At 44.2% G+C, this 24,805-nt stretch overlaps 2 protein-coding genes across 7 annotated transcripts in view; one reads left to right on the forward strand and one right to left on the reverse strand.

Moving 5' to 3' along the window:
• Positions 1-2,128: 2,128 nt before the first annotated feature.
• RFC2 (replication factor C subunit 2) lies at positions 2,129-9,159 on the reverse strand. Its single transcript, XM_005525876.2, has 11 exons — positions 8,988-9,159; positions 7,870-7,939; positions 7,013-7,054; positions 6,513-6,619; positions 5,954-6,055; positions 5,190-5,290; positions 4,354-4,511; positions 3,928-3,993; positions 3,408-3,488; positions 2,973-3,086; positions 2,129-2,336 (listed from the first exon to the last, which is right to left on the reverse strand). The coding sequence occupies exons 1-11, from the start codon at positions 9,101-9,103 to the stop codon at positions 2,226-2,228; spliced, it is 1,068 nt and encodes a 355-aa protein (XP_005525933.2). The 5' UTR covers positions 9,104-9,159; the 3' UTR covers positions 2,129-2,225.
• A 182-nt stretch (positions 9,160-9,341) lies between these two features.
• CLIP2 (CAP-Gly domain containing linker protein 2) overlaps positions 9,342-24,805 on the forward strand; it is a 70,364-nt gene continuing 54,900 nt past the window's right edge. For 2 of the 6 annotated variants that reach the window (XM_088066179.1, XM_014255062.2), the window contains exon 1: positions 19,703-19,860. The gene's annotated coding sequence lies outside the window, so the exon portion shown is untranslated. Of the gene's footprint in view, positions 9,369-11,422; positions 11,537-12,672; positions 12,837-13,094; positions 13,987-17,132; positions 17,263-19,244; positions 19,384-19,702; positions 19,861-24,805 lie in introns of those variants that run through there. The other 4 variants (XM_088066180.1, XM_088066181.1, XM_088066182.1 and 1 more) reach the window with 4 other exon arrangements.

The raw sequence follows: 24,805 nt of genomic DNA on the forward strand, positions 1-24,805 counted from the left end.
TCAGGAAAGAACACAGCCCACACTCACGGTGAGTGAGCAGAGAGAGGGAGTTGAGGGTTAGAGACCTCGGAGTGGGAGAAGGGATGTCAGGTGCTTCCTGCTGCAAATGACTTGGCTCTAATTTTAGCAGAATCACCAAGAGAGACCACAGGTGCCCACCGTTGCTGCAGCTGAAACAGTGGGTGGGTTGGAGTTTGGCTCAGCAAAAGGTTTGCTAGTGGTTCCTACAAATGCTACAAGTTTCCACAGGACTTCCACAACAGAGAAAATCTAGTGAACTTCAGGGATGCACACAGTGAGCCACAGCTTGGTCTTCTGCTCACCCCATCCCAGCTTCTCCTCACACCCTTAGGTTTCCTGATGGTCAAATGCTCTGCAAAAGGCCTGCACAGGCTCCCAGGCAGGCAAGGGGTGCTTTTGTCACTGGAATTGTGCCTGTACCTCACAGGGCTGAGACTGTTGGGATTCATCCTCAGCACCTGAAGAAGTTTCCATTTTCCATGAAGTGCTGCAGACTGTGGATTGCTCACTGCAAGGGTGAGCTCGTTCTGAGTGATGTCTGGTGATGTTACCCACTGGTGATTCATCTCCCAGCCAAGGGAGCCATTCATGATTAGGAGATTAGCAGCAGTGACAGATCCTTGGCTCACAGCAACAGCTCCAGCTGGAGACCTCCCAGAAAGTTCTAGGCACTAGGTCAGTGCATGGTCAGAACATGAAAATACAAGATTTACTGCTCTCCTGACTAAGCAGGGAGGCAGATTACACCAGCCAGATTTTCTTGTACAAGGTTTCTCCATTGCCAAAGTCTGAGTTTGAAAGTTGTGGAGCCAAAGCAGGCAGGGCAGAGCTGAATGTGGAGAATCTTCCCTTCACTTACTGGGGTCTGAGCAAATCCCCATTTGCAGCTCCCCAGAGCAGTCAGCTGTAGTGAGGGGTAAATCCTTAGCTTTGTAAAGCTTCTGGACCACTTCTCAGCCAGTCCTCTCATTACACTGGAAAGTATCCAGGGACCGTTCCAGGAACTCCCATCAATGTTTGTTATTAGTCTTGCTCACCTCACATTTTTTCCTTGCAGGGAGTATGGATGTGTGTGTTCACTGACTTGCTGTCATTTCAGGACTGGCTTTAGGTGTGCAAAGATTTCTCGTGCTCAATCAGAATTGCTAGACACTGTGTTGTTTGAACCTAATGCAAGGAGACTTACATCTCCCCTGGGTCCACCTCTCTCTCTTCACATTAGGTAGGTAGTCAAGTGAGAAATTCACTTCCTGTTTTCAATTTAAGATGCTTCAGAAAAGTGGTTCTGGCTGGTGCAGCTCTGAAAATGGAGCTGGGGAGTCTGTGCTAAGTGCTGGACAGCAGCAGCTCTGCACTCAGAGGGGGAAGCAAATGCCTTTGGAGAGCAGGAGGTGCTGGTGGCTTCTGGGATCAATTCTAGTCCTCCTCTTAGGAAAAGTGAGTGTGATTATGTCCCCGCAGAGCTAGAAAGGATTAGCCCAGAGGAGAGTCTGCTCCAAACTGGAGCTGTGAAATGCAGCTACTGAATAGAGATGAGAAGAAACTCTTTGAAACCAGGTAGGAACAGGAACCATGACTCTCCATATTCCTCACCTTTCCCCTGGCACCACCACTGTGGACAGGCACATCCCCCAGTTCATTTGGCAGGCTGAAAACTGCCATAACCTAACCTGGACAAGCAGGGACAGTAAAGGGAACTTAAATGCAGAGCATCCCAGAATTTAGTAAAGTTTTTTAAACATTACAAAAGGAATATCCAAAATATAGTGGCACCATTAAGAAATGTACAATATTTCTCCTGTATGTTTGGTGGAAATACCTTCCCTACCCACAGAGCAAAGTGGCACTTGCTCAATGTGCCTCAATTTTAACTTCAGTAAATGCTGTATTTTGTGCAAAAAAATTTCCATCTTGGTAAGATCACTCATGACCAGGCTTGAAGTGTAATCCCTAACAACAGGATTCCATTTTTGTATCTCCTGCCTAGACCTCAATACCATGGACAAAAGCAGTTTTGCTGAGTACACTTAAGGACAGACCTTAATTGCTCTGGGTTGTCACAGTCCTCTCTTCTATTCTGGTTATAAAACACATACAATTTCGTGGATTAAAGTAAATTTTAGAGCTTTATTGGTCTAAATAAAAAAGTATGAAACATTTTTGCAACAAAACCTGGTTTCCTCCCAGCAGGCTTGAGGAGGTGCCTAACTGGCTGCAGGGGCTGCAGTCTTCTGGCACAGCCGGGCCAGCAGCCCAGCCATTTGTAAAAGGGAATTCACACCTTCTGCTATCTTCATGTGAGTGTACCCAATTTCCTGGTGACAGAGACATTGTCAAATGTTCTGTTTACTCTCCCAGTCTGTATATTTTATGAATGACTAAACAGAACATATCCCTTACTGCTAAAAGACCAGCTTTGAGTCACTCGTACCTCAGAGATGTAGCTACTCCTATAAACCAACTAAAATGCCGTGTTTTTAAAATCAAAGCCTATTCCCTCACTTTCTTTATAAGAAGCAAGGTGCCTGCATATGAGGATAGGTTTCAAATAGGAAGAGTGATTCTGGATCACCAGCTTACTGTTTGTCAACTCTCTGTTAATTTAATTTAATATTTTACTATCTCTTGGACTAGAATCAAGTATGGACTTGAAAAACATTTTCAAGGAGTTATTTGAGGCTTTGCTATAACTAATAAATTCAGCATGACTTCTGCTTTTAATTTGTGCTGATCACTAAAGTGACTTTTGGCACTTCTGTGGGTGTTGAGATGCTAAACTTCAAGTGACTTCTCACTGACAAACCAATGGTGCAGTGGGAAAGAAAGCAGCAATGAGTCAAGAAGCACTTTCTTTGTGCTAATATACAACAAATTTTAAATGGAAACCCCTGAGGCTTCCCCTGATCACATCCTCTTCAAAAGGTCCCATCAGGAGCTGAGTTAGTACTAACCTTGATAAACTCCAGTTTCAGATATTCTGGCATTTGAAAGGTCTTACACACACGGAAGATATTGCCAATGATATCTTCTGGAGAGTATCCAAGGCGCCACAGGTGGGCAAGAATCTGTGCAGGCAAGAATAATCCCCCATTTATCTGCCAGGTGAGTCAAGGAGATTCACTTTTGGAACAGCTGTATTTTAATTTAATTACAATTGCTGAAATTGTAGGTACTATTTATTAGCTGATTTAACCTCAAGCATCTATCAATTAATTTCATTATAACTTCTTTTTTTTGCTTGTCAGTTTACTGAACAAACTCCTGCCCCAAAGGGATTTAGTTGATCAACTCATCTACATGGTATTGCCCTTATCTTAACAACACACAATGTAAATTTTGTAGAGAAATAATACCTGTCAATACTGACACAAGACATGAAAACCAACCTTGTATGCTTCATCAATATTTGCATTTATGCAGTGTTGTATCATTTCCTTCACTAGCAGAGGATGAGGCTCGTCACATACCTGTATCCAAGAGAAATATTACACTTAAAATATCAGAAGACTTTGCATTAAACTTCTGGTATTTTCACCAAGCTTTTATGAAGGACCAAATCAGAAATATTCCATAATACAGTCTAAATTTTAACTAATCTGACTTTTCAGATAGCGTGTCATGGCAGACTCAACAGCATGAAATGAGAACACCCAAGTAATAGATTCCCAAGTTATCACTGAAATCTCCCAGCAGTTATTGGGTTTGTGTGCTTTGAGAGAGCTGCAAAGGTCTCACATCTCTCGCATGTGCCATTAGGGATGTCTTCTTCAGAAGGCACATGGGCTACTCTAACTGCTACATACACAGGGCTGTCTGCAAACCAGCAGAAAGGCTTATGTGAGCAGTGGAATCTCACACAGCCATAGTGCTAAACTTCTGACAAAACTGTCCTCAGCTGTTACTGACCTTAAAGACATTCTCACTGTTTATAAAGCCAAATCCAGAGTATGTGGACTGTAAGTTGTTCAATGCCTGTGAAAGAAAAAAATAAGACCTTATTTTCTGAAGTGTTCTACTTCTCACTCCCCTCTTCAGGATGAAATGCACTTTGGGAAATGAGGCCAAATAAGCAGTCTGCCATTAAACAACAGAAAGAAAATCACAAATTTATGCTGACTTTATTTCCTCCCACAAATTTGGTATCCACTTCCCACCAACTCACTTTGATGGAGAATTTTAAACCCTCACAAAACCAAACAGTTAAGTTACTCATGGGCCACAAGTTAAATCCTCCTTTGCTTTACATCTCCAGAGAGAAATCCTTGAGAGCTGCAATTCAGAAGTTTTTTGCTTTAAATAGAAGCCTTTGTTTCATTGTCTTTCTCCTTTTACCTGTCTCATATCACCTTGGGCTGTGAAAATAATGGCTTCTAGTCCATCATCTGTATATGGCACATCCTCTTTCTCAACAATTTTCAGTAGCCTGGCAAGTATTTGTGCATCTGTCAGCTTGGTGTAACGCAGCACTGCACAGCGAGACTGAATAGGTTCTGAGGACAGAGATGTGTAATTAGCTTCTCTCTCTTTTTCTCAAAAAACCCCACAACCAAACACATGTCTTCATTTCAGCTTCCAACAATTCTTATGTCTTTTAAAGAAAAAGGACATGTAAGCTCTAAGCTGAGCTCAGCCTCTCCTTAAGCACATACAATTGATACAGTCTTTCCTTTGAGCCCAAATTTGCTACTGAAGTAGCACATATCCCAGATATGTGGAAACATATACAAAGCTCAGCTTCCTCCGTTCTCCTGGATTTCTGAATATAGATGTTTATCATGTTATTTTTTCAAGAGAAGTCTGCAATGTGTTCACCTATAGGTAAACTTAAGATTAGGATTCAGAAAAGACAAAAAGTGTTCAATACCCAGTAAATAATGTATCAAACATCCTAAACTGTAGCAGAGTTGGATGCAGATTTAGCCCAAAGCATGAGAAATCCGCTTCTGCAGTCACATACAGCACTATCCATCAAAAATGGCTCTCAGAGGGCTCCCTGACTACACAAATAAACTCTTTTTATCAGCTGAAGTACAGGTGGCTTGATTTTTCAGAAGTACACTAAGCTTTCTTGCAACAAGCTGGATCAAGGTATTTCTGGAAACTGCCTTGGAAGTTAGCCAAGAGTATGGAGAACATGACATCAACACCCAGGAAGCAGCAGCACTTACCTATGATTTTGTCAGAGGCATTGCATGCCAGTGCGAAGCGTGTTGTTTTGGAATAAATTTCCATTGTTCTTCTCAATGCTTGCTGTGCTCCATCTGTCATGCTAAGGGAAACAAGGAGTTAGGAGAGGTTTTTCCCTTCACCCACTCATAGGTGCAGCTTAAGAACTATTTTCATACAAGCTTCAGAGTTCACTGATATTAAGCTTTGTAATATTCTGGTTTGAAAAACTAAGCAGCTTTTTCTAGTCACGTGAACAAACCACTGAGTAGTCACTGAGACCTCCATAACATGCAAAATGACATCCATGACGTGCAAAATGAAATCATTAATCTGAAGAACACTGCTAAGAATATGGAGGAGGAGAATGTCTCATTTTCACCCAGCAAAATTCTCTAATTTTGAGCCAAACTCTTTCCAAAGAGAAGGAATCACAGAATCACAAAATGGTTTGGGTTAGAAGGGACCTTAAAGTTCATCCAGTTCCAACCCCCTGGACATTTCCAGGAATGGGGCATCTTTCCAGTAAACTGCTCTGTTTCATATCCAGAGCATTCCACGTCAATATTCAGCATCTATTTTGAAGCAATGATCTCTTCCTGCTGTGAGTACTCTCATAAGATCACTGTTCAATCCATATTCATATCCTAACAAATTATTTTGAACAGCTTGATAGAAACACTCAATACTGTCCAAGAGCTCTACAGACAGGAGAGATGCAGCACATTTCACACAGTAGCTGAGGTCAAGAAAAAAAAGAACATACCTGTCTGCTTCATCAAGGATGATTATTTTATGCCGACCTTTTGGAAGTGTGACCTTTTGCTGGGCAAACATTTTGATTTTGTTTCTTACAACATCAATGCCTCTGGAACGATAATTCAATTGATTCATGGTAAGTTGGGTGAAAATACAAAAGAGATTTTTTTTTTTGTCAGCAGCCACAGCAGCTTAAGTGCTCCTGGTTCTACTGCTTGTTTGATTGTTCCTGTCCCTTCAGCTGTTTCAACACAGCTGCTGTGGAACCATGCTTTAAACCAGACTGTCCAGCTGATTTGGACTCAAACACCAACAATCCTTGGTTTTGGGGGTTTTGAAGAAAATAATTTAACAGTAGCAATATAAATATACACAAAGCCAATAACCTTACTTGCAGTACCACCACAAAATGACTTAGGTTTGGCACAAGGAAAGGGTAATAAATAAACAAAGGCAGAAGCATTTAAGATTAAGCTTTACTATAGCATTAAGCCTATCAAACTGGCCTGGGTTTAAAGGAAACTTGTTTCTTCATTAAAAATTTGGTAAGGTTTATTCATTCTCACCTGTCATTTGAGGCATTCAGCTCCAGAACAGCATCCTTTAATGCAGGACCAAGCAGAGCACGAGCCAAACACAGGATACTGGTGGTTTTACCTGTTCCTGGAGGGCCCTAAAAATGTGACAATGCAACAAATGCTGGTAAGTTTAATGCAATTTTCTGAACTGTGCTCTCTACAAATCTCCTCAGTCATGAAAAAAGACTGCAACAGAGGAACTACAGAGAAAACATCAGCCTGGAAGCTGTGCCTGAGCTCAGGATCCTGCTCTAACAGAGGAGATATGCTGCAGGGCCAAGCACAGGATGTGTTTCAGCAGGCACTGAGGTAGATTTAAACTTGTTTCCCTGTGTATTCTGCCAAGAACATTGCTCCAAGACCACACAACCAACATCTCCCTCACCAGTACACTCAGGCACAAAGCTGATCTGTACTGGGAGGCCACCCTGGCTAGATTTCAAAGCCAGGACCAGCACTGAAATACAGCACAACACAGCAATACTCACAGCAATTATAATATTTGGTACATTCCCCTCTTTTGCAAAGACCTAAAAAAGAATGATAATAAGAAATTATATAAGAAAATAACATGAACAAATAGTTTCAATTATGTTCTATTTTAATCATGAGAAACAAGCTTCTTTTTTTTCCCCTCCTATTTTCATTTTTTGAACCTTGCTGCTTTCGTATGTTTGTTTTTTCTCAATTGAACTGTTAGAAATCAGCCCCTAGAATAATATGGAAATATTTAAAAGCACTTAATTCCACAGGTCTTTAGTACTCTTGCCTTTCCTTTGCATCTGTTTTAATTATATACTTGCTAGTATAATCTTTGTTAACAAATACTGTGTTCACAGATTAATTTGTCATAGGATTATAGAATCCTGGAATAGTTAGAATTGGAAGGGACCTTAAAGCCCATTTCATTCCAACCCCCTGCCATGGCAGGGACACCTTCAACTACACCAGGTTACTCCAAGCTGCATCCAACATCAACTTGGACATTTTCAGGGAAGAATTGATATGGCAAACATTTATTTTCAAAACAACCCATTATATTTTTTTCTGTTGTTATACAAATCATATTTATTAATTGAAACAGTATTATTATAACAGCTACAAATTCTCTAAACTGTATCAAATGATCAGTTTAAACATCCCAATTGAAGAAGGCATATTTCCTTACACACTACTCAAATATCATGTAAAACCTGTAATTTTTAAAGTAAATCAGGAAGCTTTCTTCCACATACTCAAGTACAGACGTAAAAATACAATAGTGTTTTTACTAGCCTGTGGATCTATGCAGAAGATCTATGTTTTTTGCAATAACCTGCAAAAAGATACAGGGACAGCTACACACCTCCAACCTGCTCACAGTATCTTCATTTCCAACTATTTCGGACAGTTTCACGGGTCTGTATTTTTCCACCCTGTAAAAGTAAAACTCCACACATTTCACTGCATCTAATAACACTTTAATAGTGTTTTAGAGTGATGGACAAGGAGGATTACTTTAAGGGACAAAGCTGGCTGGACATGTCTTCAGTGCAGGTGCTGCAGGGTGTCCATCACTGCTTAGCACAGCATTCCACAACATTAATCATTGTCTCAGAGAATCCCAGAATGGTTTGGCTTGGAAAGGACCTTAAAAGCCATCGTATTTGTCCTTGCCATGGGCAGGGACACCTTCCACTGGACCAGGTAGCTCCAGGTCCAACCTGTCCTCAAACACTTCCAGGGATGGGGCAGCTACAGCTTCTCTGGGCAACCTGTGCCAGGGCTGTACCACCCTGAAGGGTTTTATTTCCATTGGTATAAATAAAGCAAAAGGAGGGAAAAACTTCTCAACTCAAACAGGAATTCCGTGCCTCAGCCTGAGGGGAGAAGCCACCCTGTGTGTCCCATGGTCAACACAGCGCAGGGCTGACTCTCTCTGTGTTACAAAGGAAAACAATGGGGTTTTCTTCACTATTGATTTCTGGAAGTGTCCAAGGCCTGGCTGGAGGGTGCTTGGAGCAACCTGGCCTAGTGGAAGGTGTCCCTGCCCATGGCAGGAGGCTGTAACGAGATGGGCTTTAAGGTCACTTCCAACCCAAACCATTCTGTGATTCCTGCCTTCCCAGCCCCGCCAACAGACGGGGCAGGGCACAGGGCGCGGGCAGCCCCGGTTCCGAGCCAGACTGAGCTCCTGCACCCCGGCGGACATCGGGGGAGAGCCGTGAACACCCGAGTGTGGCCGTGGCCGTGGCCGGCCGCCACGATCCCCTCAGCCGCCACGATCCCCTCAGCCGCCACGATCCCCTCAGCCGCCACGACCCCCGCCTTCCCGCCAGCAGCGCCCCGCCCTCACCTCATTGGCTGTGCCGCACATAGTCCCGCCTCCCTCCCCACTCTGCACCAATCACCGCGCGCCCCGCTCCTCATGGAGTCATGGCGGCTCAGGGCGGCCGCGCTGCCTCGCCCACTGCCCCTGCTCACCAGGGCAGCTCGTAGTGGCCGCTGCCGCCGGGCGCGGCCCCCGCGGGGTCGGTGGCTCCCCGCTTCTCGCCTGCTGACGGCCCGGCCTTCTCGTCCTCCGCCACATCCACCTCCATGGCGGCGCAGCTGGTGCTCCCGTCTCCCCGTCGCCGCCGCCGTGAGGGGAGGGAGGGCCGCGTTGCGGGCCCGCCTTTGGCGGGGCGGAGGCAGCCGGGGGTTGCGCTCTGCAGCCGGGCACCGGCTCCTGTGGATGATCCGTGAGGCGGGGAGGCGGCAGGCCAGGCCCAGGCTGGGCTGGGCTGTGCCGGGGAAGGACTGTTTAGTGAGGGGAGGCCGCTCGCAGCTCGGCTGGGTGGCCTTGGACTCGTCTCTTTCGACTCGGTGGGCTTCCTACCATTCTGCGTGTTAAGATAATAGCAACAATAACGCGTTAAAGAAACCACTTTGTTATTTTTTAAAACTTCTTTTATCTACTTCTATTCCCTTCCCCCCCCCCCCCATAAAATGAAAACAATAGAAGATGCATTGCAAAATACTATAAGCAGTTTCGTTATAGACGGTATAGAGGGGGGGGATGATTCTGGCTCTATTTATTGAACACATATAATATATACAGGTTGTCCAGGGAAGCTCTGGCTGCCCTGTTCTGGAAGTGTTCAAGGGCAGGTCGGATGGGATTGGAGCAATCTTGACTACAGGAAAGTGTCCCCATGGCAGGGGGTGGCATGAAAAAGCTTTTAAGATACTTTCCAACCCAAACCATTCTGAGATTCTATGATTTTAAATGGGTTTTTTTTTTTTCCAGGTTAAATAAAGGTTGCTCTTCCACCTAAGTCAAGACTCTTTTTTTTTTTTTTTTCATTTTAAAAATTAGTACTCATTTTCAGCCTCAGTAGTTACTGGGGCCTTGGTACATCTTTCAGCTCTGTTTATGCTCCACATAATTAATGACATTTGTGTTAGCTCAGTGCACAGAGCATCTGTCCTTCAGTCTGAGCCCTGTTTCCTTGGGAAGTGTTTCTAATTTAAGATTGGTGTGAGGCAGGAACTCAGAACTGACCATATTTGCAGCTCAGTGTGAGCAGTGACGCTCCTGAGGGAGAAACTTCCTCTTACTCATCACAACATTTGTATTCCAGTGTTACTGTCAGTGCCTCTTATTGGTATTTTGAGGCTGACATATGAGCATTTGCCTTCAGCCTGTAAAACTGGTTCTGTCTATGGCCTGACAGTGATGTAATTAATATATCATTAATATAATATTAATATATTAATAACAGCTGTAGTGGCTCCTAATGGTTGTAAGATAACTGTTATGTTAGGGTAAAATTGGAAGTGTTCTGCACCCTTCACTTGCCTGGCTGGGTGAACATCAACAGTGGATTAACCACCTCTGTTGGAGGTAAAGACAATTATAAAATTATAAAAAGACAATTGTAAAAACAATTATATGGCATATGAGGATGAGAGTTGGCTTTTTTTTTTTTTTTTTTGGTGTTCAGACTGTTCCTGTAATGCTCAATCTCACTCTTTTACTCTTGTTTTTAGATTTAATTTTCTGCAGTGCTCATCAGAACCCAACAAGAGACAGTGAAATACTGTTGGTCATAGCAGCCTGTCAGTGCAGCACCCTGGATATGCTTTGATTTCCTGCCAAATTAAACAGTAGTTCTGCTCTCAGGAAGTACCAGCTTCTAGATAAGATATTTTCCTGGCTAGCATTAATTCTACCACTCTATGTGTAGAATTGCTGGTGATAAGCACTCAAAGGACAATAAGAAAGGCGAATAATAAGAATTGTTGCAGAGAGCCTGATGACAGATTTTGTGATATGTTTCTGCTAACAGTTGAAGTGAAGTGGTTTTGAGCATAGTCTCCTACAGAGCTGCAGCCCCAGCGTAGCCAGGAGCTTCTCACAGTGGTTTATCAAACACAAAACAAATATTTATTGAAGGCACAGTGTTGGTAGGGATATGTGGCAGGTGAACAGGCAAATGTGAGCTTAGTTTTAAAACCCATAATGTCCCAAAATCCAAATCGTTCTTATTGTAGCCCAACAGTTGAGATCACAGGATACATCCAGAGTTAAATGAATTCCAAATTCAATGCTGAAATAGCAGAACTTTTGATGTGCCATCAGCAATGCCTAAATACACGTGTATGCAGATGTACTGTGTTATCCTGAAAGGAGAATACTCCTGAATTTAAGATTATTCTTTCAGACCTTTCTCCCTCACACCCCAAAAGATGTACAGAAAAGCTTACTAAGTACTTGTAATCAGTATAGAGCACAGAGAAAGGCTTTTTGCTAATGGTTTATTCAGCAATGGGAGTGATCCTCTTCAGTGTTCAAGGTTGTTTTGCTATTGGGTTAAATCTGTGAGTTCAGCTTACTGTTACTGTTTGGGCTAACACTCATGCATGTTGTCCTGCAGCTCTAGAAGGCCAAGACCTTAAATTGCAGTATTAAGAGAAGTGCAGATCTCCTTGGGCTGTCCATCGCTGCCTCCACTGCTGCTGTTAAAGCTTCAGCTCTTTCCCAGCCACAGGTAGGTCACAGAGCTCAGAGGACCTCGCTGCCAGGTACGTGTGGAGTCTGCAGTGCCCTCTCTGCACTCTCTCCCTTTCACACAGCCACGCTGGAGAGAGTGGAATCAATTCTCAGGCTACCAACCATTCTATCTTGTGGTCACTAGGGCTGAAAGCAGAGAGCAGAGCTAGGGCAAATAGTGGGAGTGAAAGTAATGATGGGGCTGTTAGGAGGGAGGCTGGGCTGGAGCTTCATGAAATAGGGCATCACTGTATTAGGAGGTTTCCTGGGCCTGACATGTCTGAACCCAAGACTGACAGGGACCCTGATTCCTGCAGAGCTGCTGTGCTTGAGCTCTAGAGCAAAATGGGATGATGCTGTCAGTACACTCAGGTATCAACTTGTCCTTGTATCTTTTAGCATCTCAAGCCCTGTCCATTCTTTATGTGTTTATCCATGCAATGGCCCTGGGGTTACAGTTGTGCTGAGTTCATTTTATGGGTACCCTTTAAAATTTCTTGCTAAGTGTTATGGCTGAGGTCCCACATTTTCTTTTCACCAGCACACAGCCATGTTCCTGTTCATTTCCCCACCCATTGCCTCATCCTTACTCTTGTGCATTTCCAAGAGCTGCAGAGCAACAGCAGCTCACCAGCACACTTTGGGTAAACACATGACACCTGCCCACTGTTACCTGAGCCCTTTCATTTGCAGCATCTCATTGCTTTTTACATTTTCATTAAGTATCTTTAAAGCTTTTTTTTTTTCATGCTGCCACACAGAATTTTAAGCAGCATGTCACCAACATCTGCAGTTAGGAAATTCATAGTGCTGGGAAGTGAGACAAGGCCCAGGTCATGGTGACAGAGCAGCTGGAAAGATCAAGTTCAGCCTCTTGCTACTGGGAGACTCTAAAGTTGCATATATTTACAATTCTTTTCTATAAGCATCTGTAAATATTTAAAAGAATGGGTTTTAAGTGCCGTTTTAAGCCAGAGAAGCTTTATTAATGATTTTTGTGCATGTGTTGAGGCATTTACATTAGGTTACAAGAAAAGGATGCAGCAGCAGTGACTAGCCAGTCCTACTCTTCTGCCCTTTGTATGCTTAAGACTGAAAATGTGACTGAAATTTCCTTTCTTTTTATTCTTTCAGAACATAATAGAGAGCAACGAGTGTCCAGCCCAAGTCCAGCTGCGTGATTACAGCTTTAGTCAGTAGAGGGAGTATGGACACCTGGGTTAAAGCTGCACAGGTCACCCATGACGTCCAAGAGAATTGACTTCCTTCTAGAATTCCTGTTTTGTCTGCAAAACCAGGTAAATTCTCCACACATACATTTTTCCTAGATGCCAAAGTGCAGCTGTTGGCTCTTAACATGGTTGATGAAGCTGAAAGTGTAGGAGAGGGGAATGATCTTTTGTGCTCGCCATGCTTTTCTTCTTGTGCAGCCTCCCTGGGATCACTTCTCTGTTTGTAGTTGCAGCTGGGGCTGGTATGGAGCATCACCTTTTCTTCTCTGTGTCATGATCTTATGTCACCATTAGCGACTGTAGCAGGGTTCTGTTTGCCTCCAGGAAGGACACAACCTTCACCTTTTCACTGAGGAAGATGAGAAAGTGACTCTGTGCATGACTTACTGCCAAATGCAGATCTTGGAAAGAGCATCCTGCAGAGCAAGTGCTTGCTGAGGCTCCCTTCTGTAAGGACAAGGATCTTAATGAAGAAGAAGGAACCTAATGGCTCTGTGAGCTTTTTTGAAGACTCAGCCCAAGCTGGTGCAGAACCAGAGGAGTGATTTGGGGGCTCTAATGAATGGTACAATCTAAGAGTTTGAAATCTGGGTTCATCCATTCTTTTACCAGTGTGCCATTCTCTCTGTGTTTTCAAATGTAACGCTTGGTCTCTGTTTCCCATAAAAATAGGAATGTGGTCTGGATTGATTTATGTTTATCAGAAACTTCAAAAGAAATTTGCAACAAATTTGATATAAAGTGGATTCTACTTTTTAATGTTACAGTATTACTTGATTTTTGGTCAGACACCACGATACAGCACAATACTGCCAGAGTACATCCAGCACTTGTACTTTCTTGTGCTCATTCCTTGCATTAGCAGTCTGGGAACATTGTCCACTGACTGCCCCTAATTGGTAGTGCATGACATTATGCAACCCATTTCAGCTGTATCTAGTCTCTTAAAGGCTGGGCAAAACTTGATCAGAGACCTTGTTTGGCTGAATGCAACAGAATAAATCTTGACATTCATCTGCATTCATTCTGTATGTGTCACAGATGGAAATGCAATAGTGTTGTTGTTTATCAGCAGTCCAGGATTTAACAGGCCATGGAACTCTGGATTCATTCAAGTCTGCAGAGCATGGATTTAGAACTATCAGAAGGAAGAGGTGCTGTATTCCAAGCCATGAAGTTCCTAAAGCAAAAAGGATGAATTTAGCAAAAGGTTAAGGTAAGGGTTGGGTCTGATTTAAAGTGCTCATGATAGAAAACGTGAGAAAAAATTAACAAAAAATAAAAACGGAGTTATTATCTTCAGATCTCTGTGTGCACAGGTGATTTTTTTTACTCCAAATGTTTGCTGTGGTTTTGCCTAGATGAGGACAAAAACAGGACTTGTAATCTTAAGGTTTGTTCTAGTGGCTGCATATAAATTTTGGATTGAAATGATGACTTGGTCTAGTAAGTCTAGAGCCAAATACCAAAATATGCAGTTGATTGTCTGAGGAGAAAATGTTTTGTGAACCTTTCTTTAGTCTGGGAGGATATGAAAGGACACAGTCCTATGTTACTGGGTGAAAGCGTATTCTGGTTTATGGGGTCAAAGTCCAGCAAAACCCAGGTGCTGCACGAGCTGGCACTGCACAGGTAGAGCTGGCCCCAGGGCTCCAGGCAGCCTCTTTCAAAGGAGCTGTGACAGGATATTCCTGTGCAGGTCAGCCTTTATTTATTAGCCTTGCAATCCAGTTTCTCCTCCACCTGAACTAACTCCCTAAATTTAAGGCTGCTCAATAGTTGCTTGTCTAAATCAAGACTAAAGAGATTTAGGGCAATAACAGGGAAAATAAATACATGGTACTGTGCTGTAATGGTTTGTTCACTACTTAACCTCTGTTTCTTTGCTGTGCTGTTCCCTGCCTCCCATGAATAAGATGTTATGCTCGTTACTGCCAAATCTCTCTTCGGTCTCTCCGTGCTCTGATCCTCCTGTATTACTTTTTTTCAGTCATGCTTAGTTGTAGATGTTTGACTCTGAAATGTCGACCAACTTATTTCTGTTTCAGCTGAATGAACAGATGTGTTCACAGATATTATTTCTTCTCTCTTTGACTCATTTACTTCATCTGTAAAGAGGGGCTTCATCTTCACACAAAAGTCTGACTATAATCTACTGTCTTAATAAAAGAGCTATTCCAAGTTCTCCACTGCTAGTGTGAACTTGCATAGGGAATTTGGACAAATGTGGTATCAGAGGACAGAATTTCAGAAGGCCTCCACTTAATGGATGCTGAATTTCTCTGAACATCCACTTGCCTTTGGGCTCATGGGCAGGAAACAGGCTTTGTGTTTGTTAAAATGGCATATTTCTTCCATCATGCAGCGTGATCCATCTTACTATTTTGTATTTGTGTGGAGTGCTGTCCCACATTCCTTGGAATCATTGCTACTGCAGCAAGGTAGTTTACTTGAAAATGTAGAACAACAGGAACTAGACTGTGCTAATGATTAAATTATACTGATGGTTGGAGTTTAAGTAACAGCTAATGCACTAATTTCAGTATAGGAAATATACTAAAAAAAGCAGCAAGAGCTCCTCTTGATCTTCATAATTAATGAGAACTGCCATGATCCTTCAACATATTTCTACCCACACTTCCTTTTATGTTAAGAAATATACAGGAACTCAGAGAAGTCAGCTGGTAGAAAGCCTTTCACAAAGCACTTTCCAGCACACTGCACAAGCCACGTGTGCTCCCCTAAAGTCTCCTGGAGCCAGATCTTGCCCATGTTGAATCCTGGCCAACAGTCTCATTTCTTGCAGTGAAACAGAACAAAGTGAGGCCTTCAGACAAGAGTGTACCCAACACACACATCTGAGCTATGTGTACCCAAATAAGCACCATCAGCTGTGCTGAGAGTTTCTGGAAGGGAAATGAGTGGGATTCTCATCACTTAAGTTTAAATATCTCATTTGGCTAGTTCTTAAATATCTCTTTAATTTATGGAGGGAAGGGAGCATCATTGGAGAGCAATTAATCCATTTTAGGTGTCTGCAGAAGGATGAGGGGAATTCTACCCCAGTGCCTGTTCCTCTGCACTCATTATAGAGAAAGCCTAGACAGTTGGCTTGGATATAAATGTCAGAAGATGAGAGGTTTCTCTCACCTATCTAGATACAACAGAATCTGCTAGATATTAGAGGCTCTGGGTCAGATAACAAATGCCTGAAAACATGTCTGCACTTGGCTGAATCATTGCAGCCATGCAAGACCTTAATTTTAATTTAAAGACTGTTTATAAGAAGTTTCTGAACTTTAGTCTTGGCCTAGAATGAGTAAGGCCTAAAGCAGCCACTGATCCTCAAGATAAGGTCTTTCAGCAGCTCTGTAATCAAAGGAAAAAAACAGCGTTTCTTTAGATCACTGCTTTAATCTTGTTCCTCCCACCTATGCTGGAATTTCGTTTTCTGCCCCCAGATGCAGAAGGCTCTTTATAGTGTCAGCCTGAGTGAACACTAAGAGCTCACGCTGTCATTGCAGCTGCACCTTTGAGACATTGCAAATCTCACATTACTGAAAGTTGACACTAATGAAGCTATGCAATATTTTCAAATATAACTCCTGCCACCACTCAGTTCCCACAGTACGTAGGCAGGGATTTCTACGCCTGTAGTAGGGAAAAGAAAGAAGGGATTCAATTCTGAAGCCCTTGTTGGCATTTGGGGTCTTGCCCCTTCACCTGGCCTTTATGTGAACTGTCATCTTTAAAAGGTTGCTGCCTTTGGGGATCAAGTGAGGGATTGGGGCATTAGGGTGGGTAACTTACTGGTATGTGAGAAGTTGAGTGTCTCAGCTCTTTGCAGAGAGCTCCTGATGCTGGCGAATAAAATGGAATGGTACTTGAACATTTTGTCTGTATTTAAACACTATAGCTAACAGCAAAACACAAAATGATTTCTCTTTTTCTTTCCCTAGATGCAGGCATGAGTATTCCCTTGGTTTTTACATTACATTGTCTGTGTAATGCTTCTGTCAGAATAATTTAAAAGAAAACAGCAGTGAAGATTTTTAGAGATCCCAACAGGTAATGCAAATACTTGTCAAATCACAGTAATGGATCAGTCAGGTTGAGACAGTTTTGCCTGTCTGTGAGAAGCCACTTTTCAAAACAAGATCTATATAATCTCACAGAAAACAAGAGGGTAGTAGAGAGTATTATCAGGCAACTGTGATAGCCCAGAGATGTCAGAGATCACATACCAGCTCTCCACACGTAATGGTTTAATTAAAGTCATTATTCTGCTCACCTGTGTAAAATTAACAAGTCCTCACATCTTTGTAGGCTGAAACTTTAGTGTCTCCTGTGCTCTCCTAGGTCTGGGATATCAGTGTAGGGTTCTCTGCCTGCACACAAGCCCCTGGGAATAAATAAATGGTTTTTGGGAGTAGTAGCATCTGTGGGATGATGGCATTTCAACATTTATAGTCATCCTGAAGCTTTGTGACAAGTAGGTACAACAAAAGCTGGGGTACAGCTTTGTAGGAGAGCACTTGATAGAAGACACAAATAGAAGTCTACAGGCACTTCAACCAACTCACTGCCAGACCTCTGTCCCTGGATGAGCTTTCTTGCTCTCCCTGGAAATTCCCCTGAGAAAGTTTAATCAGAGAGGCAGATTTGTCAAAAGGATTTAAGGAAATGACTGTAAGAGCTGTGAACTTTTTTCTAGCTTCATCATATTGAAGCCAGTGGGCTTTATTCTCCTCCCAGACCTGCTGTGTGTACCACAGATTATTGGCAGGCAAAATATAATGCCAGACCTGCTGACCTTCTTTGTCATCATGGGCTGTAATTTAAACATTTATGTGGAAGTTATTTGTACTAAGAATAAATTAGTGTATATAAGATTAAGCATAAAATTGTACAATTGATCAAAAATGAAATTTAACTTCTAAGCAATTCCTGATTTGAAATCCTACCCTGAAGCACCTAAAAATATTAAAGAGTTTTTTTTTTTTTTCAGAACAGCTTGAAATTTACACTCCTCCCTACCAAATGCATGTCTGCATGTAATGCTTCTTTTTAGTCTCACAAAGAGAGGTCTCCATTATTGCTCTACCCCCATTTGGATAAGGAAAGAGACTTGGACCAAAGGATTGGGACTGACTGAGATGGCAAATCCGGGGGGGAGGTGGATGGAGAAGTGAGAAGTTGTCTTGGAGTCCAAGCCTGATTCAATAGGCACCTTCTCATCTAGCTCTTCTCCTGGTGCCATACTGTCTCCCTAGGCAACTACAGATTAGAGAGGAGACAAAATTTCTTGTATATTCAGAACTGCAAAGCAATGACTTGAACTTGGATGCAGGAAAATGTCAGGGAAATACAGTGAACTAGCAGTTGAAGCAGAGGCGTTGAAGTCAGGTGCTTCAGGTTCTATTTTTGGCTTGGACCAGCCATTTCACTTCTTACTTTGGCTTCCCCTTTGCAAGATGAAAAATGAGGATGCCTACAGCTGCCTCCTGGATCATCTTGCTGAAGACAGGACTGTCAAATCTCATGTTCTGGATGATGCTCAGTTGACCTCAGCTCTATTCTTCTCTGCTTGGGTGCCTGCACCTCCTTCATTTCTATCTCTCCTCTGCTTTTTTGGTCCCCTGCAGGCAAAACAGAGCAGCATCACAGCAGCAAATCTGGGGATTGCTGCTGGGTGGGAGCCTCCTCTGTTTCTTTGTACCCTGAGGCCTTCAGCATAGCATCTGATGTGCAAATTATCCTGGGCTACCCCTTGATGTGGGGTACTAAAGTACACAGAGTTATAGCTCCTGTGCAAAGCACTTCCACTCCTGTCTAAATTCAGGATGCAGTTTCAGGGCACAGGCACTAGACAGGTGCTAGAACATGTACAGAGAAGGGCAGCAGAGCTGGAAAGGGTCTAGAGCACAAATCTGACGAAGAGTGGCTGAGGGAGCTGGGGAAAAGGAGGTTCAGGAGGGACCTTCTCACATCCCACAACTCCTTGACAGGAGTGTGCAGCCAGGTGGAGGTCAGGCCCTGCTCCCAGGGAATAAAGGACAGGAAAAGAGAAAACAGCCTCAAGTAGCACTAGGGGAGATTTGGATTTGATATCGTGGAAAATTTCCTCATCAAAAGGGCAGTGGTGGAGTCACAATCTCTGGAGGGATTTAACAGATGTGTAGAATTAACACCTGGGGACATGAGTTAGTGGTGGCCTTGTCAGTGCTGGGGGAATGGTTGTACTCGATGAGCTCAAAGAGGTTTTCCAACCTAAATGATGTTATGTCCCTGCTCCTTTGTATGTCCGTGCAATGTCACCCCAGGCATGGCTCTGGCAGGGAACAGCAGGAAGCGATAAAGGACAAGTGATGATCACCACCTCAGCCCGGCCACCATCGCTTGGAGTTGTCAAGTTCTCTTTGCTGTGCTTCCTGTTAAATCCCGGCTAATTAGGGGGTCTCTTCTTTTTTACAGGAAGCACCGCCAGCTTTTCCTGCCCTTCCTTCCCTTCTTGTATCAATCAAAATCGCTACTATCTAAATTCAGGTGTGCCTAGAGAGCTCCTCCTTCCCAATGCCGCGGAGAGGGAGGCGGCGGCTCCAGCGAGCGAAAGGTGATCCATCTCCCCTTTATTTCGGGTTTTAGGGCAAGAGCGCTCGGGGCTGGCAGGAGGAACCTCCGCGCTGCCTTTCCACCCTCCCACCCGACTTCGGGAGGCGCCAGGGCCCGGCAACCAGCAGGATTTCGGCCCGGCCCCTTTGTTCGCGTGGGCCCGGCCGTGAGCCGGGAGGGACGGAGGGAGCGGCGGTGGCGGCCCCGCATCCTCCTCCGCCCCCGCCGCTCCGAGCCGCCGCCCAGATCCCTCCTCCCGGCTCCCCGCTCCCTCCTCCCGGCTCCCCGCTCCCTCCTCCGGCTCTCGGCTCGGCCGCGCAGGGAGTGGCAGGGCGGCTGCCGGCCGGGGTGGCATCCTGCGCTGGCACCGAGCCCCCTGCCCCGCTCCGCCGGGCAGCCCCAGGGTAAGGGGGACATCGGGAGGGACGGCAGCGCCCGGCCGGCCCACGCCGCAACAAAGGAGGGATGAATGGAGAAGGTGCGGGAGGAGCCCGGGCAGCGGGGATGCGCCGCTCGGTACCGATGGGAGGCTCGGCATTGTCCTTGGGCTGGGAAAGGCACCGAGCATCCTCGGCGGGCCGGCATCCCGGCTGGATCCCTGGGCTGGGCAGCACCGGCGGCGGGAGGGGCTCGGGGGGTGCGGGCCCGCCGGGGGGAAGCCACCCACAGCCGCGGGCAGGGTGCGGGGTGCGCTCCCCGCCGCTCCTGGGTCACGGAGGACGCGCGCTGGCAGCGGCCCGATGCCATGGAGACGGAGGTGGGTGTCAGCATCCATGTCTCGGTGCCGAGCGAGTTTTGGGGTTTGAAATGGGAGGAAAATTGCCTTTTGTCTTTGGGAAGCTTGGCTGCTTGCTGGGCTCAGTGTCCTCGCTCGGTTTTTCTCGTTTAACGATCCAAATATCGACATTAACCGCATCCTGCTGGATCTGATGTGGGTTTTTTGTCTGTTGCAAGATGTGTTTCTGGGGAAGGCCCAGGCTGAGCTGCTGGCATTGGCGTAGCGCTCAGGTTATGAGCAGCCAGGCAGATGCAGGAGGGCTCTGCCCTTGCATCTCCTGACACGAGACAGCAAAGGGTGTTTGGGGCAGCATCCAGGGCTAGAGGCAGAGGCATGAGTTGTTATCTCCACAGGATCCAGGCAGGCTGCAGCGGCGTTTTGGAAGCGCTGGGAGACAAAGCACTGTGTCAGCACCGAGTGTTATTTGCTGCTCTGTTGAGCATCACTCTCACAGGCCTACAGACCTTGTCTCAGAAACTCATCCTGCTGGAATGGATGTCAAGTTTTACCACTCCATCCATTACTGCTGGCTAGAAGTATTTCCTTGAGGGTGACTTGCAGCTCAGGAACTGGTCTGCATGTGGACAGAGATACATTTGGGATGCCTGGCTAAGCGTGTTTGCCTTAGCCTCTGCCCAGCTGCCTGCTAACAGCATTCCCCTCCCCACCAATGCTCCAAGAGAGCCCCATTCATCAGCACAGCTCTGTCATTTCTGGTGTGCTGATGCTTTTGAACACAGTGCAGCTCCCGATGTTAAAGTTGCGTCTGAGATATGGCATTTTAAGAAATTACCTGCCAGGGATTAGGAAGGAGGGAGTCTGCATCAAACAGCTGTGTTCTCACAGAAGTTGTCACTACCTACCACAAATCTCTGGGAGCACAGCACTTCAAAGGCTCAGCTCTGAGACAGGCACAAGTGACAACATTAGCACCAGCCACTGCAGCAGAGCAGGGAGGAGGTGTGCAGGAACCTCTCTGTCATCTCAGGAGCACTTGTGTGGGGCTGCCTTCAATGAAGGGAAAGCTCATGTGTTTTTTCAGGAGATGCTGTCGGGTTCAGTATGGATGGAATTATCTACTGATAAACCAAGGGTTGGTGTGTGCTCCTCTGGACTTGCAGGCTGCCATAATCTACTCTAGCAAGGAGCAGCTCCTGGTGTATTTCCTTTTTATCCCTTGTGCTTTTTGGTTTGGCAGAAGAAGTGATGGAGAACCCAGAGGGGTTCTGGTACAAGGGATGTGTCTCTGTAAGGGCATCCAGGCTGATTCTTCTGTTGTGTTACTGGGTGATTAAAATGTACCAAGGCATGTGTTCCATCTCCTGACTGAGGTTGTTGGTTTTGTTTATCAAAATGCTGCCTTTGTCCATGAAACTTGGGGAAATTAACTTTTTTTTTTTTTTTTTAATTCTGGTGGGGACAAGAGACAATATTTAAAACAAGTTCCATACCCCAGGTACATGGTGTTGGTAGCGCTTTGCAGAGAGTACACAATGCATGGCAAGGTTAGATACTTTTAAAGCTCTGGGAAAGCCCAGGAATGGGTAGACCTGAATGTGACTTAGCCTGTGTTAGACACTGGTGTGCACTTATCTATAGAGATATCTGTGGATATTTATAGAGAGATCTATCTTTTCATGGATGCCTTTTGTTAAATACCTTGTGACTCTTTTCCTCTCCATCTCCCAAGGTCTCAAGAATGACCAAGGAAGTTGCTGACATGGGTTGAGAGCACTCTTTTTTCCTCTGTTTCTGACTTTAAATGCCCCCAATAATCAGTCTCTGGCTGTTGTTCTTTTATCACCGTTCTTATGGTATTTATGGTAGAATTTCAGGTCTTGTTAGCCAGGCTTGGATAGTACTGGTGATGTCAGTCTCCAGCATGACTTGGGCTTTGTTTTACTGGTGAGTTTTTTAAAACAACCACATTGAGTTACTGAATAAAAACAAACTGTCCATGCTCACTCCAGAAGTCCAGGTTAGAGTAAGGAATTGGGCTTGGTCTTTTTTGTGTCCTGCTCTATTCCTGTCTTCTCCATGTGGGTCCTTCCTATCTTATCCCACATGGAAACTCTTGTCTTCATGGCTGACACTGATGGAGACACACAGAATTCTCAGTGTATCATTGTACAAAGTCTCTTTCTGCAGCACCCCTGTGCTCTTGGAGCCTTTCCCTGTTCTGCTGAGAGCAGCCTGTGTGCTCTGTTGTGTGTTGATGCTAAACAGGACAAAGCAAATTCACTCCCCTCATAGCTGGATTTAATTTCTTGCTCTTATATGATTGTGCAGTAGCTCTTGTTGTGGAAAAATTACTTTATTGCAAGTGACTGATACTTTCTGCTATTCCCCAAAAAAAGATCCTGTTGAAACCCCTTTTTTTTAAATAGAACCTGCAGCAAACCCACAGTGTTTCTGCAGCAGACTTTTTGGAAATCATTCCTGTACACTGGTACAGTTTTTATTATCCCATTCTAAATAAATTAAACTATGTCTATAAAACATCTGTGGTTGGTTCAGATGCAGCATAAGCAAAGAAAGATGTGTGAAGAAATAAAGCCAAGCTTTGTCATATTTTTGTTGTTTTTTTTTTTAAACTTCAGACTGATTGAATTAAATATGATGCTGACTTGAATTGGCACTGAAATTGATATTTTCATTTCAGTTATTTATTTGTATTTAGCTAATGTTTAGTCACCTGCATAGTTGCAGAGGAATGTGGCACAGACTGGCAAAATTCCATATTGCAGTTTCTGAGCCTGTCTTGGAATCTCTATCTCCTCATCCCAGTTTTCTGAAGCACAAAGGGAATCTAAACCTTAATTTATTTTGAGCGTTTATGCTCTGAATTCTGCTGTTGACTCCCTTGACAACTCCATTTGTGCCTGTGAAAACCAGATGATTATTTTTGAAAATATTTATACTGTGTGTCTATAAAATAAACTCTTCAGAAGGACTTCCCAAAGTGCTTTGATGGGTTAGATATTCAGGGAGATAGTGGTACCATCTCTGCCACTGTTTTTTCAGAAGTCTTGAGAAAAATAGTTTCTTTCTATCTGTTTCTCCCAGGTACAAAAAGGTGTAATTCTGACCTCCTTTGAGGTTTATGAATGAAATGCTCTGGGGATGTTGGGTATGTGGATCTTGGAACTTTTGAATCCCTTATTGCTCCTCATAAATCCCTTTCCTGTGCTTTCACACATGCTTGCTTTAAAAAAGGTAGTGGAAATCTAATTGTATTGCCTGTGCCAGAGCTCTTGGTCAAAATCAGTTCTATTTTATTTTACTGAATAACTTGTGTAGTGTAGTAAAGACCACGTGGATGTTGGTTACACTGGAAAGATTTCACAGAAACTTCAGGAAATCATCTGATCCATCTGGCTGTTCCAGACTGGATCTGTCTTCACCTGCCATTCAAGACAGAGGTTTGAAGATTTTTAATTTTTCAAAGAGTAATGTAGCAGTGAAGGAATTTGCACAGCCTCTCTGGGCAGTCTGGCCCAGTTTGAACTCTTTTCTGTAGTGCATGCCTTCCCCTTTGCTTTGTTGTTGTCATTGTCACTTTGCCTATCTGCCTGTTTCTGTTCAAAGGTGTTTCACTGACAGAAGCCATCACAATTTATTTTACAGTGTGAACTTCTTTTGCAGGACATCCTCTGGCGGGGCAGGGAAGGCTCCCAGCCTTAGGCACCAGCTTCTGACAGTCACTGACAAAGGATTTCTCTGGCTGATCTGTTCTTTTTCTTCCTTTGGCATATTCCTCCCCTATTTATCTGTTGCATCATGCTTTGACAACTTCTGTGTCCTGTAATTAGTACTGGAAACTCTTCAGTAGCCTGACAGGCACAAAAAGCAGCTGCCTGTTGAAAACAAGCAACACTTTCCCATCCTTTGTGAACACTCACATTCATGACCTGCAAGTGCCTCCCCTGGATGCAGGGACTATCCTGGCTGTGGAACAAACTTCCCTAGAAAAAGAGGGAGTTGTTTTGTTTTTTTTTTAAACACCCTCTCCAGTTGTGTTTAATGGGCTTTGTAGCCTCATATTTGGCTGTTTTATATTGTGTACTGTGCTACCTCTGTGGCTCCCATCAGCATGAAGTTGGCCCCGGTGAATAAAGCCCCTCCTTGGCTATATTTAGCATTTAGCTATTTGTTTTATAACTGAAGTCCTTACTATGCAAATTGGAGCAGGTCAGTCTGCAACCTTGGCTAAGTGCCTTTTGTTTTTTCTCTTCCTCCCTCTGGACTTTTGTTTCCCAGCTGGTAAGTTTGGCTTGTTTAGCTGGTGACCCATCCTCCAGCCATACCTGATGGAGATTTAATGATGGACAATATTGCACAAAAAGGCAGGCTTGTGTGGAGTGTGCTGGTGAGACAGAAGATGCCTGTTGAAGGAAGGATGTTTTGCCTTTCACTGTTCATCTTTTATGTCTCTGTTTTTGTGGGCTTTTACTGGGGTCTGTGGAGTAGCTTTTTGAACTTGCTGAGTCTGATCCATAGGAAAACTTTGTTTATGTGTGTAAAGATATTTATTTATTTTTCTAGTAAACAATACTGGCAATATCAGTGCTTCCTGCAAGCTTAATCTTGATGTCTTTGAAGCATCTGCAAGCACTATTCCTTTTTTTTAATCTCTGAATCTCCC

This window comes from Pseudopodoces humilis, chromosome 23 (genome assembly GCF_049639895.1).
Source record: "Pseudopodoces humilis isolate 2021_Gansu_Grassland_sample_001 chromosome 23, ASM4963989v1, whole genome shotgun sequence".
NCBI lineage: Eukaryota > Metazoa > Chordata > Aves > Passeriformes > Paridae > Pseudopodoces > Pseudopodoces humilis.

Bases quoted from the DNA above. Each gene is read 5' to 3' on its own strand.
- RFC2 (XM_005525876.2), bottom strand. From the start codon at position 9,103: ATGGAGGTGGATGTGGCGGAGGACGAGAAGGCCGGGCCGTCAGCAGGC. The intron at 3,087-3,407 runs GTTGGTTTTCAT...TTGCCTGCACAG, and splicing joins ATATTGATGAAGCATACAAG to ATTCTTGCCCACCTGTGGCG. The intron at 2,337-2,972 runs GTTAGTACTAAC...CTCTGTCACCAG, and splicing joins TGAAACTGGAGTTTATCAAG to GAAATTGGGTACACTCACAT.